The sequence below is a fragment of the Populus trichocarpa genome, chromosome 1, assembly GCF_000002775.5.
Source record: "Populus trichocarpa isolate Nisqually-1 chromosome 1, P.trichocarpa_v4.1, whole genome shotgun sequence".
Lineage (NCBI taxonomy): Eukaryota > Viridiplantae > Streptophyta > Magnoliopsida > Malpighiales > Salicaceae > Populus > Populus trichocarpa.
Genome location: NC_037285.2, coordinates 39801327 through 39816316, shown reverse-complemented (window position 1 = coordinate 39816316; position 14990 = coordinate 39801327). Strand labels below are relative to the sequence as shown.

The 14990-nt window shown below is 29.9% G+C and overlaps 1 protein-coding gene across 1 annotated transcript; it reads left to right on the top strand.

Moving 5' to 3' along the window:
- The first annotated feature begins 13257 nt into the window (after window positions 1-13257).
- Window positions 13258-13906, top strand: LOC7459115 (VQ motif-containing protein 1). Its single transcript, XM_002300393.4, has one exon. The coding sequence runs from the start codon at window positions 13437-13439 to the stop codon at window positions 13779-13781; it is 345 nt and encodes a 114-aa protein (XP_002300429.1). The 5' UTR covers window positions 13258-13436; the 3' UTR covers window positions 13782-13906.
- Window positions 13907-14990: the final 1084 nt, after the last annotated feature.

The following is a 14990-nucleotide window of genomic DNA, read 5'->3' as shown; positions in this document are numbered from 1 at the left end:
AAGTTACTAATAAAACCCAAAAGGAGTATCCTTGTTGCTTTATAGGTAAAATTCCTAGAAGTTGGTCATAGTGGCAAACTATGGTAGAGTTGTGGTACAACACTAATCATCATTCATCTATCAATACTGTCTTATTTGATGTTTTATATAGATATCCCTACCCAATCTAATCACATACCTCATTCTATTATAGGTGTAAAAATTAGAAAGCCTTTCATGTGAAAGTGGACTGAAACCAATGATTCGAACCAATACAAATATTTTTTCTTTGTTTCACTTGATTTTTCAGGTTCTATAAAATTTTAACCTTCAAATATCAAGCCCCATATTGTTCTTTTTCTTCATCCATCTATAAAATAATGGTTATTTGGTTGGCAACCTGAATAGTCACTGTTATGGTCTTCATTATTAAAGGCAAATCATAAATTCTTACCCAAAAAGGATTTATGCATAGTTCTAATTTGGATGGTTATGCAAAGCCTTCAACCTCTATCAGAACCATAATATTCTAGTCAAAACATCATGGTTACCCCTCTATCACAATATTCATATCTCTTTCACTATTAAAATTGAAAGCAACAAGATTTTTGCCAATTTTTATTTGTCTAAATACCCTTTCCAAGGTTCCATATTTTCTTATAGTTTAAATCAAAGTGGTTGAGATGAAAGGCTTGTAGTTCAGAGATCATCTACCATACTCAGAATCACATTTGACTTTCCTTTTACATCAAAACATATCTTAAGTTCTTCTTTTTTATTACTAATAACCCAAGACTTTTCTCCAATCTTCTTTTTTTTGTTCTTTATTATTGAACCAATAATCTACAAACCATAACACAATATTGGTAAAAGCACATGCATGCATAATTTAAAAACCTAGAGCCTCAAGATATGAATAACTTGCAAAACAAAGTACAAAGAGTCTTACAAAAGTAGTAAAAAGGAACCTTGAAGGAAATCTAGAATGACACAAGTTTTTTCTTGAAAATCATTTAGAATGATCTTTATGTATAGTAAAATACCATCGATTCCATGAAATTGTATAACAAATATAATTTTCCAAAAAAACATATCCTTTAAATCTAAACTTAATACTCTAATGTTATTTATGTTGTTATCAACATATATAATCTATCTTTAATAATTATTATTTATATAAATATTTTACAATTTATTCTTAAGAAAATTTATAATATTTTGATGATAACAATTACTAAATAGATTTGATGTAGCGTTTAGCAAGAATAAAAACTAAAGTTCTCAAGCTCTAAAGTTAGAGATTGAAACTATAGATAAATAAAGAAAAACTCTGATATTTTCTAAAAAAATTGTAATAATAATTTGATAAAAAAATAGCATACCAACTATTTAAATAGTGGTTTAAAACTAACCTAACTGAAGAATCCAAAGCTAAATAGAAAAAAATTAAAATAGAAAGATAAAAAATAAGAAAAACAATAACTTTTAGGCTTAATCTGAGAAGATTTGTATAATTATTGATTAGTAAAGTAGTTCACTTAATGAACCAGGCCGATAGAATTATCTAATAAAATTTGAGCACGATCCAATGGTTGGATCTAAAGTTATGAATGTTTTCTCCATACTTCATATTTGATGTGTCTAGGCTCATTCACAAACTTGTTTCCTGGCTTCACTTTATCTACCTGGTCCATATATATATTCACAACACGTTCCATATTAGTCATCTCTACTTGCAAAAGACTCGACCTTAAGTCAACTCCAGTTTCTGGATATATAGGCTTATCATCATAATAAATAATATCAAAAACATTTAAAGTTTTGAAAATACCCATATCAACCGGTAAATCAATAACATAAGTATTTTCATTTATTTTTTTTAAGATAGTGTAAGGACCATATTTCTTCTACTACAACTTGTTATACAACCCTAGCAGAAAATGCCATCATCTTATCTCCTTTATTGAAAATTATAATAAGGTGGTGTCTATTAGTAGCCTCTTTGTACTTAGTCTTAGTTTTTAGCAATTTATGCCTCATATCTCCCCGTTATAGCTTGCATATTCATAACCATTTTATTAGTAGCAACTTTAACTTCAACAACTTTCTGAGCTAGTACGAGATCTAGCACATGCCTAAGACACTATAAATATATAATTTTGAATGGTGATTTATTAGTGGCATTCTGTTTAATACTATTGTATGTGAATTTTGCTTGTATGATGTCATAATCTCACTTTTTTGGCTTGTCACCAAAAATGCTTAGTATTAAGTTTCCAAATGTCCAATGCAACAACTTTGTTTTTCTATTAATATATGGATGTGCTATACTATTGAGCTATAATGATGAATTATACATCCTCCATAACATACAAAAAAAATGACTCAGAAACTTACCATCTTGATCAGAAGTTGTTGCCCCTGACATCACGGCGACCATGCCTTTTTTTCTATGAAATGAAAGGTCTTTTTTGTGTTGTGAAGGGGGGAAGGTGTGTATTATAAAGGAGTTGTCACCTAGTATTAAATTCACTAAGAAACCCTAACTGATTTACAAAGTTCAATGGTAAGTGGACTGATTATGCTAAAACAAAGATATTATCACTCTAAAACATCTTACTTAAAGTAAGTTGCATTACTACTTGTCTTCTATTTCTAATGGTTTGTTGTGCCTAATCTTCTAGTGGTCTATCTATATGGTGTGAATGGGTCTACTACAATAAGTTAAACCCTAGTGGGTGAGTGGTTCAAGCCTATCCATTCTAAAGTTCAGGTCATATTTGTCACCCCCAATTGCTTAGTAAATTGATATATTTTTAACCATTTACTCTTGATTATAAATTGTAATATTAATAGTTTATCAAGCCATATTGATGAATAATTAGGTAAGCCTATATTAGACTCATTAAACCTAACTCAGATCGTAGAAGGAGTTGTAGCTAAACATTTTGTTTATGCAATAATGGCCCATGAATAATGACTCGTTTAGGTTTATTTATCCTACAGTACCGAGGTTTACTCATAATGTTTTGTTAAATAAGGTTTTTGACACTTAGATGTCATCAATGGATATTAGACTTAAAGGCTTGAAATTTTAAAAGGAAGACATGATTAAAAACAAAAGAGACTAAGATATCACTCTTCATTAACATTTAAGATAATAGCTTATTATGAGTCTATTTATCTCAAAAACTATGAGTGAATGACAAAACATTTATTTTTTTATGTGGTTTTAAGAAAGGGAAAGTTTTTTAAAGCGGTTTTAAATGTTAGCTCATAAGGGCCTTTTAGTATGGGCTGAACTCTCGATAAGTTTTATAAAAAAAAATGATAAAATTCAATGCAAATGTATAGATGAGTGAAAATTATACTTTTATTAAAAAAGCAAACTTGCATATAAATAACACAGAAGAATGGCTAAGAACATCAAACATGAGCAATATGCAAGCTTTGAAGGATTCAGACTAGATACAAAAAGATCAAAAAACTTTAAAATATATTGATTATATTTTTAATGATCACTCATCCATAAAACACACTATGTTGGAAAATTAAATACTCAAAAAAATTAAGTGTCTTTAAACATATGCAATTAATCTCAACATAGTTTAAACTCGAGTATCTTATCACAATTATTCATCCAAATCAATTATAAACCAAAATAATCATTTGTAAAATATTTAGGGTTTGAAATGGACCTTTTAGGGTGGCTGGAGTTGGGCTAAAGAGGCTAATATAATAACTAGAACAATGCTAGAAAAATCAGCGGCAATGACTCGAATTTTATCTAATCTACATAAAGCCCTACTTACCCTTATTTTTGTAATGGTGATGGCAATGTAAGTCACCTTTAATGAGGGAGGGAGATCTGGTCATTCAAATTTTGGTCTTTTTTTTTTCTATAGTGCTATTTTTTTTTACAACCTACCTTGTAATGTGTTGTTCAGCTTATTAGTAGGATGGGGAAGTATTTGGACTACCCTATCAGATACAAAACTTCTCCTTCTTTCTAATGGTAATGGTGGTGTCAATCATCTACCCTACAAGTGAAAGAGATTTGATGGTTTGAAGTTTTGGTTGTATGTTGTCTTTTTCTCTTCTTCACTTTTGTTTTGTTTTTCTTCTTTATCTCTTGGTTTTTCTTGGATTTATGGTTACCATAGAAGGATATGCTTTTAGGGATGGCATGGAGGAGCTTTTGGTGATCAAAATGGTGGTGGTTAGCTGAAATTCAATGTTGGTGAGGAAGAGAAATGAGAGAGATAATTTATCTTCCCTCTTTGTTTTTCTATGCTTTCTTTCTCTCTTATTTTTTTTTTCTCTAAATTTGCCAACATATTCTTTTTTTTCTCTCACCTTTCCTTTTTTTGGCTCTTCAATAGCGCCTAGGGTTTTGTGGTCAAAGAGAAAGTGGAAGAGATAAAGCTAGATATTTTAATTGATTGGTTTTTCGTATGAGTGGCTAGGTTTTTTGTGGGGAAGATATGAGGTTATGAATTTTTTTATGGAAAGATGAGGTTAGTGTTTTTTATGTGGTGGCTCCCCCCTCTCTAAACATTATTCACTTTTATATTTATAGTCTAACTTAGAAATATTTTTACTCTTGATCTCTTATCCTAAATATATCCTAAGAATATCCCTGTTGTATTTTTGCTTCCTTCATTCTTCTTGTTTTGCAATTTAGCCCCCTATCCATTTTTCTTCCCATTTTGATTTTTTTTATTTTTTTTTAAAAAACAATTTCAACATCAATTCGATAAGAAGATTAATCGAGAATTATAAAATGGATGCAAATGCATTGAAAATATATTTTTGATTTTTGATTTTTCAAAAAGACATTAACAAGATAAAATAGTAAAAAATCACAAAATGTGCGCACAAATGGTTGAAATACATTGAAAACACATTTTCTTAATTTGTTTTGTTTTTTCTTTTATTTTTAGAAAATATTTTGGATATAGGGGCAAAAAAATGGGTTATGACAAAAGTGATGGTCTTAGTCATGAAATTCCTTCATGAATTTGACAATCTAAAAGGAAAGACCAACCACTCATGTAGTCCTTCTTCTTTCTTGAAAGATGTTTTCTACTCATCTCTTGGTCTGATCTGAATCTTATGATATCTGATCCTCAAATTAATCTTTGTAAAAATTTTTGCTTCATTTAACTGATTAAGCATGTTATGTAACCAAGGAATTAGAAACTTATATCCCATGGTTATTTTGTTGATAACATAATTGTCTACACACATATACCAACTACCATCTTTTTTTAGGGTCAATAAGGCTGGAACTACATAAGGATCAAGGCTCTCTTGTATATGTCCCTTTTTTCAACAACTCATCTACCTTCTTCTTCACTATCTTAACTTTTTTAGGACTCATTTGAAAATATGAAAGATTTGAAAGGAGCTCCTACCACCAAATCAGTTTGATGTTAAATGTCTTTTATTGATGGCAACCTATCTAGTAGCTTATCAGGTATATTCTCCTCGAGTTTAGCAAAGGTTTCACTACATTAGGAATGTATGTTATTTTCTCTTCTACTTTTCCATCCACTAATGCCTTTATAACCAATGCATGAATTTGTCTGGTTTCCTATACATTTGCTTGCATCCCAAGTTCTAAACTAGTTATTGAAATGAAAGTCTTCCCCTTTACTTTAAAAGCTTTAGGTGTAGGTTTTCTTTTTAAAGGCACAAGATTGTAATTCACACCATCCTTCATGATCTTATATAAATTATCTTAACCCACGTGTTTAGCATCCACATCATACTGCAAAGGTCTACCAAATATCAAACTATATGCATTCATACCTACCATATCACAATACATCCCATCCCTTTACTTTCCAATGGAAAAAGGTACATTACATTGTTGGGTTACCCTTATCTCTTCTATTTAGGGTTTGTTTGGGAACGCGGTGCAAACCGTGTTCCCTCATATTTTGAAATTGTTTTTTGCTAAAAAATATTTTTTATATGTTTTCAGATCATTTTGAAGTGATGATATCAAATTGAATTTAAAAAAAATATATTATTTTGATGTATTTCTAAGCGAAAAGCACTTTCAACCGTAATCGCTACCACAATCTCAAACACACCCTTAATCCATCTAATTTTGTAAGTTTTAGGATGTAGTTATAATGAAATTTTAATTTATTACTAGTATGTTTACCAATAATATTTTCTCAACTTTCACTATCATTAATCAAATCAAATAAGTTTTTATTTATGGTGTATTAGGTATGAAATAACCTATGTCATTGTAAATCCTTAACAATCTTTGGTGTTAGCAGTATCTTTCTAACTATATAAGTCTGTCTCTCATCATTATACTTGTAAAAACCTTCTTCATCTCTTTTATCAAGCTCAAGTAGTTTTTTTTCATTTTTAGAAGGCTCTTTTCGATCTCATTAATTGATTTATATCTCCTATAATCATTCGAACAATGTCATACGTCTCATATTTTAAGGCACTTGCTTACCTTCAATTGAACATAGAGGTTGTTTGGTTTGTTTGTCTTAGTTTGTCTTTCTGAAGCTTTGTTAGGTTTAACTGCTTCATGCTCATAATATACTATTTTGTTATTTGTATTGTCTTTTTTTATTAGCAATATTGAATTTGCTCGCCTTAATATACAACCCTCTAAGAGGATCAAATCTGTTACTACTACTAAAGCTCTTTGTCATCAGCATCTCAGCATTCAGTACCTTATATCTCACCTCAGTGAGTGTAAACAACACCTGCGCTCCAATCTTATCTTGGATTTTTGGCTTTATCTCTCTCATAAATCTTGTCACATGTTGATTCTTAATTTTTTAAAGCATGTTATGTTCTGCCAGCTTTTAAGACTCAACAATATATTTATTAATAGATTTATTTTCTTGTGAACAATCCTGATATTGTTAAAACAAATATTGCTCATAATCAAGAGGAAGAAACCCTTTATGCATCAATTGTCTCATGTATGTCCATAATATAACAGGTTGCCTTCCTTCTCTTAATCATGTATATGTCTAATGTTTTCACCATGAAAAAGCTCTGCCTATCAGGTTATATACGACCAGGATCACCATGAAAAAGCTCTTCTGTGAAATTCATGTATTTCTTAACCCTGTCACATTTTATAATCCAATCAAGGAACTCTTCTATATACAAATCTTCATTGAATGTAGGGATTTCTACTTTTATCTAAAAATCATTTGCATGTTTGTCTTAGATTGTTAAGGTCTTACAACCCCCGTTAAGTTTCTTTTCATCAACACCCTCCAAATAAATTATTGGTTGTCTAGGTGAATCTTCAGGAATAGATCTAGGGTTTAGTTTGTCCTGAGGTAAGTCTTCAAGCACGTTCCTTTCCTCTTCATGATCCTTGTGTGTGCCTCGCATCAGTTGATCTAGATCTGTTATGGTTTGCTCTAAAAGATCTAGTTTATGCTCCTGAGCCTATATAGAGCCCGTTATGACCTCCATTTATACATTGCAAGGTAGGTTGGTATCATCTTTGTCTATCAAAAAAATCAATTTGTTCCAATACTAATTAACATAGCATTTAGCATGAGTAAAAATTAGGGTTCTCAAGCTTTAAGATTATAAAATGAAACTATAGAAAAGTAGAGAAAAACTCTAATATTTTCTAAAAATTTTATAATGATAATCTGACAAAAAAATAACATAAAAACTATTTAAATAGTGATTTAAACTGACATAACCAAAAAATCCAAAACTGAATTGAAAAATAATTTAAATCCACAATTAAGAAGGGAAATAACTAAAACAACAACTTATAGGCCTAATTTGGGAAGATCTATGTCGCCAATGGTCGGCAAAGCAAGTCTTATAAGAAATTAAATTAGTAGAGCACGATCTAATAATCAAATAAAAAGTTATGGTTGTTTTTGTCGGGCTTTATATCTATGCGTTCGGGCTTTTTCATGGACTTCTTTTTTAGCTTGACCTTATCTATTTGATCCATAAATATATTTGTAACACGTTACATGTCAAGATTGCTTTATATATATTGTAATATAAAATTCTCAATAATATCATTAGGTGATAACAATAACATTTTGTTAATTAGACAATATTTAATATAAATATTATATTAAGCTATAGAAGAAAATTAAAAAAATAAATATATTTCACAACAATTTTCATCAATGTTAATAGAAAAATTATAATAGAAAACTCCATTGGCAATGTGAAATTATAATGATACATTTTTATGTATATTATAAAACTTTTTGAGGTTTGATATTTTAAAGTTCATAAGAATTAAATAAAGGTTAGTTTTGTCACTTCGTGATATTTTTTAGGAATACTGCCACCCTATTCTCAAATCTTAATAGATGTCATTGCCGATACATCCCTCTTCTCTTCACTTTTACTATTTTGTTTTCAAATCAAGCACTTTAATCTACTTAGAAAAAATAATTATTTTGTATAATTGGAAAAAAAATCATGTACTTTACTTGAACCTTACTAGGGATGGGGTGAGAGAAAAAGTAGAGTTTACATGTTAATTACACAACATGGGAGGAGTACATGATTTTTTAACCGAGAAAACGGATGAAATATCATTATAAAAGGATCAAAAAATAGTTTCTAACTATAGAGGGTGGGTACAAGTCCAAACAAAGGTGACTCGTCGATCTAGTTTCTGAACCCAAATGAGTTTCAAAGTAAATTTTATAGGAGTTGACCAAGTATGGTCCAACCAATTTGGCGAGTACAATGACAAATCGATCTAGTAAAAACTTTATTTTATTTTTTTAAGAAGAAAATATTTTCAAAACAAAGGTAATTTAATATTTTTTCCATAACAAAAGATTTTGAAATGATAATGTTTTTTTAATGACGTAGTCAAACTAGGTAAATTCACCTAACCCAGAACATATATCACAACTCTAGTCGAGCATGACATTTGTTTTTCTAGGCATAATAGTATGTTTCCCTCTCATTTTAAGTTTGGTTATGCAGCAATTAGAACCGGTTAGGCCATTTCATTACCTTTTTTTTCACTTCCCTTCTTCTCTCCCTAGTGAGGCCTTCATTGCACATGGTTGTGATAAAATTTGGATTGACTTGAAGAGTTAGTATAGAATCAAAGACTAATTTGAATAAAAGAAAAAATAGTTTCTGGTGCGTGCACAACATGAGCCAACATGTGAGAAAGGGTGTTGCAATGTAGAGGTATGTTCTACTTTCTCTAAGCTTAAATAGAGACCTTCTTTGGTGTTATTAGAGCCGTCTCAACGAGAGTTTCTTTTTAAAATAGTACATAATGACCATGTAGATTCAATGTGGCTCTAGTGGCCCACTTTTTGTTTTTTTTTTTCTATAATCTTCTTGGTTTTCACAAATTAAAAAACACAAAATTATGGTAATGTAAAAAAAGCAAAAAAAAAACTTGGATTGATGAAAGAAGAAAACAAATAATGAATGAATAGTATAAGAAACAGTAAAACATCTAGCTATTTTAGTTTTTCACTAATTTGTTTATTTTAAAATTGATGACATGACTAAATAAGATGGTATATCAAAATTCCCCCAACTAGCTGCGGTAGGTGGTGCCTCGGGTCACTTCAAAACACCATTTCAACATCATAAAATATTATAGAAAATTTCTAAACGAAACGCATTTTCTGTTATACATGTTCTAGGCGTTGTATCTCAGCATGACCATTTCATACTCCTCAATCCCACACCAGAAAAATGAGAAGGAAAAAGGGAGAGAGACCCTTTCTTAATTGAGTTTCTTCTTCTTCTTCTTCTTTCAATTTGGTGGATAAATGTCTTTGTCCTCTAGAATCTGGACAAGTCTGGATTTGTAGTCATCTCTTGTCATCATTTGTTGATTGCTATCTTGACTTAATCCATGTTTAAGTGTAAAACTGCTTAGACTTCTTCAAGTAGTTTCTCCCGTAATAGCATCTCAAGGAGAAATGCTATTTTGAAGAGTTTTTTTTTTATTAATGTAAATATGTTTTTTTTTATATGCGCTCATAAAAAATCACTTAGAAAATCCAAATATATTTTAATAAATTTAATACTAATAAAACTATTTATTAAATATAACTGACTAATATAATTTCAATCAAAACTTTTTTTTACATAAAAATATATTAAACAAATTATATATATATAACACTTTTGACTAATACATAGGAATAACTTTTCAACATGGAAATGCTTTTTTGACTGTTTAATACAACTTTTTCGTTGGAGCTGAAATTGTTTTGTCTTTTTCTTTTGGTTCTTCCCATAAAGATGCCCTAAATAATTAAGATATGTTGTTGACAAACTCTTTCTTACGAGCAAGCTTTTGAACAAAACCTTTAATGGTTCATTAAAGAAATTAGATTTCAAACTTGTAATTGTTACATCATGTGGACTGCACACCTTGGTCCTCGGCAGATATCCATTTTCAATAGAATTGAAATATTACATTTATAACATTGAATAGATTTTAGCTTGGTACTAGATGCTCGTGTTGCGTGACAGATTGAAATTCAGGTATTGTTAATATTTTTTTGAAAAAAAAAAATAAACTATATAAATATTAACTTGGTATAACCTGGTTAATTTGGTAGGTTCAAAAATAACCCGAACAACTGCTAAAAATATAGTTTGATTCAAAAAAATCAAGATAATATCTTATAGATCGACTCGGGTTAACTTGTTAAATTTGTTATCCAGGTCATGAGACCCTAGTAACCGTATAGAAAATAAATAGAAAAAAATATTAAACTCAATTCTCAATCAATCCAATATTGAATGATAAAATTGAAAAAAAAAATCAACTAAAAAAATAAGTCGAGTCAACCCGGGTTAATCTGTCAAACTTGGGTTATGAGACCGGGATAATGTCATAGAAAGTAAATCAAAATAAATTATGAAACTCAATTCTCAATCAACTCAATATTGAAAGATGAAATTAAAAATAAATAAATAAAAAATGACCCAAAAAAACACATAAGTCAACCGACCAAACCCGTAACTCGGGTCATGAGACGAGGATAACCTCATAGAATGCAAACCAAAAAATATTATGAACCTAATTTTCAATCAATCTAATATTGAATGATAAAATTAAAAAGAAAATCAACTAAAAAAAAATCAAGTCAATCGGCCTAACCCGCAACCTACGTCATAAGATTGAGATAATCACACGGAAAACATATAAAAAAAACAATTATGAAGCATAATTCAGAATCAAATCAATGTTGAATGATGAAATTGAAAAAAAAAATTTAATTAAAAAATAAAAAAAAAACCGATCAACTTGGCTAACCCGTAAAACTAGCGACCTATGTCATGATATCGTAATAACTTTATAGAAAACAAGTAAAAACAATTTATAAAACTCAATTCTCAATCAACCCAATGTTAAAATGATGAAGTTAAGAAACAAATAATTTTAAAAAATAAAAAAAAATGATCAAGTCAACACAGTTAACCCGTAATACTCCTTATTTATGAAATCGTGATAACTTCATAGAAAACATATCAAAATAAAATTTTTTAATTTAATCTAGTTTATATAATATAAATGTTAAGGAATGAAATTGTATTGACATAATAATTAAAAAAAAATTATTTCATTTGGAAGAATAATTTTTTAAATATTCGTTTTATCTTATCTTTTAATTTAGCGATTAATGATAATTAAGGAACATAAAAATTGTTTTCACTAGTCCAACGGATCACACATGGTCTGCCATTGTAATAATGAATCTTCTGCAAACGAAAGCGTAAGCAGATTCTGTGTGTGTGTGTGTGTGTGTGTGTGTGTGTGTGTGTGTGTGTTAGTCATACTTAGTATTTTACATATATAAATAGAAAGATCGACTCTGGTAATACCTTTCCCCTTTCATAATCCTCCTCGGCTGTCCTTGCTGCGTGCAGGATTTAGTCCCAAGCCGTTTATACCATGTTAAATTAAAAATATATTAAAATATTTTTTTATTTTAAAAAAATTATTTTTAATATCAGTACATCAAAATAATTTAAAAAAATAAATTAAAATTAAAAAAAATATAATTTCAACCGTGTTTTCAAATACTATTTTAATAAAATAAAAATATAAAAATAAAAATAAAAATAAAAAATATTCCATCGAAAGCTCCGCTGCACACGGGTATCGAGGATGTTAGTGAGCTTACAGCCACCTTTTAAGGCAACATTTGTTATTGGAGATAGACTTCGATGCAATAATTGATCCTTCATCGAGGACCCAATTGATGCTCCTAATAATCCTCTAAAATCTTCAAACTTGAGATGTCCATGAAAGACCCATTAATTAATTATATGGTGAGTTTTAGAGTTAATGTAAAATAAATGGAAAGACAAACCATATACATCACTAGAGTTCATTATTGAAATATCCACTATATATCGTCGAATAATCTCAAATTAATTTCTTTTAATCTAGCTAGAAACTATCTTTTATAAATAATTATTTGATATATAGGACAAAAACCTCGATAAATGGAAGCAAACAAACATATAAAATTACATCTGTTTGATATTTAGAACTAAAACCTTTAAAAAAGAAAAAAAAGGAGAAAAAGGAGTTGACCATTGAAAGTCACACGGAGGAGTTGAAAATTGGTTTTGTCTAAATCATTAGTCGATTTATTAATTAACTAATATTGGAAGCTTCATATAGACAAGAAAATATGTTACGTACGTGCCAATACTAATAGTGAACCCAATAAAGTTACATAAAATTCAAAACCTTCAACTTTTGGCTTATATATTCAACTTCTTGTTCATATTTTTTTTGCTTAATTGACAATATCTAACGTTCTTTATTGAGTCTCTTCCCTCCCAAGCAAGAATTAAGCAAATTAATATCATTTTTGATTTAATTTATGATAATATGGTTTAACCATGTAAGGTAACTTAACTAGTCAAGCTGTAAGTTTGCTCTTTAATGATTACGAGTTCGAGTTCTCTTAGAGTTACTAAAGGCTTACGTGGTCATTAACTTCAAAATATATAAAATTAATTGAGATTCGCACAAGTTAGCTCGGACACTATATTAATAATAATAAAAATATCATTTGTGATTTAAATTTGTTTAAATTGAATCTTCCTGTCACGTTGTGCATGAGATATGACTGAATTCCTAAATTGTGTGCTTTGACATTTGAAGTCTTCCTCGACTGCTGACCGTAAGACCCATTAATTAATTATATGGGTCAGCCAAGTTGTCTCATTGATAGACCTTTCCTTCTTTTTACCCGCAGCAACTTCGTACTGGCTAGTAGTTTCCTTGTGCCTCGATCATTTCAAATTCACTATATAAATGCCTGTGATCTCTCGTAACTTAGTCAAGAAAGCAAACAAAGATACTGTTAGAAGATAACGTCTTACTTGCCTAGCTATACATACATAGATCAAGCAAAAGCCAAAACCCTTTTGAAACAACAAGATATATTCACTGAATTATCATGGCAGGTCTTATTAGAGAGCCAGTGAGGGTGGTGATAATCAACACGCAGTACGTGGAGACGGATGTTAGGAGCTTCAAGTCAGTGGTGCAAGAGTTCACCGGCAAAGACTCTGCACCTCCAGGAAATAGTGATCATAAGCATCTAAAGAGAGGACTGTCAAGGAAATTGACATCAATGGACGAGATCAGGGCAAAAAGGGTTCGGTTGGATGTTAGTGATAAGGTTCCACATGCTGGTGGTGATCAAGTTTTGATGAGAGATTTATCGTTCAAGGAGTTTGAAGGATTGCTCAAGGAGATGCCATCTATGGATGAGTTATACCGATTATGGGCTGATATTTAAGTTCATGCACTAAACACATGTATATTTACTTAATTCTACTAATTTTGTCAGTATTTGTGTTTAATGTTATGATATTGCAGATTCATCACTACTATAATACCTCATTAAGGTCTTGTTAATCTTTATGGCTCCTCTCTCTCTCTCTCCAGTCTCCTTGCCTTGCAAATTAAGACACATTCATTAGAGCTCTAGCTAGAAAGGAAAGAATGTTCATTTTCACTGGTAATTAGCATGAAAACTGGAGCTATCAAATACAGAAAGGAGAGTTACGAACTGTAAATCAAAGGAGGAGAAAAACAAATTCTGCATTTTGTGCGGCCTATATTTTTGAACTCTTATCATCCTCGAATTTATGGCTGCATGTTTGTGGCTACAAATGAATGAAAGAAATCTGTCGAGGACTTTTTTCTTGCCGGACTTTAAGGTTTGAAACTCCAACTGCTTGTGATCATTTATGGAGTGAGACCCATCATAGGGCCCCATAAATCATAAATGTGTCGGTAAATAATCCGTACCGAGCCCTAAAGAGGCCCGCTCTCTTTTTTCGCATCACCAATTTACAAAAAATCTCTCTGCATAGTTTTGCAAAATGAATTAAATAGTGTTTCTAGTTTCAAATTTTAGTTTATTCCTTTTATCCATTTTATATTTTTTTAATCTTTTATTTAAAAAGATAATTAAATAGTATGGCAAGATTGATGAGAAAAGAAGACGGTTTATAAATAAAATAATATTAAATTAAATATAAATGATATCAGTCTAGGAACTAATTAATTATTTTTTAAAACTAAAACGACTAGTTAATTTATTTTACAAAATGAAAAGAATTAATTTATAATTTATTTTCCATTACCATGCAATACTTAATTCACATCTCGGGAAAAAATACATAATATTGTCTAGTTCAATTCAATTTTGTGATAACATGCTTGAATGCGCGGGGCAGAAGAAACCAATATTATAGAATAGAGAGAAAAATGAAAAAAAAATAGAAACCATTATTATCAATGAATTTTGGTCTGAGTGATCAAGAATTAGAATTCGAGTTCACTTGTGTCTGGAAAATGTATGATCACCCTGAGATATTATTCCAATCAAGGTTGTTAAAATCATGTTTTGACTCGTAAAATTATACAATTTTACGAGTTAAAACATGCTTTACGTGCTGAATCGTTTGAAAAAATCGAAAATGGGTGAAATCGGGTTGAA

Coding starts and splice junctions, on each gene's coding strand:
- LOC7459115 (XM_002300393.4), top strand. CDS start 13,437: ATGGCAGGTCTTATTAGAGAGCCAGTGAGGGTGGTGATAATCAACACG.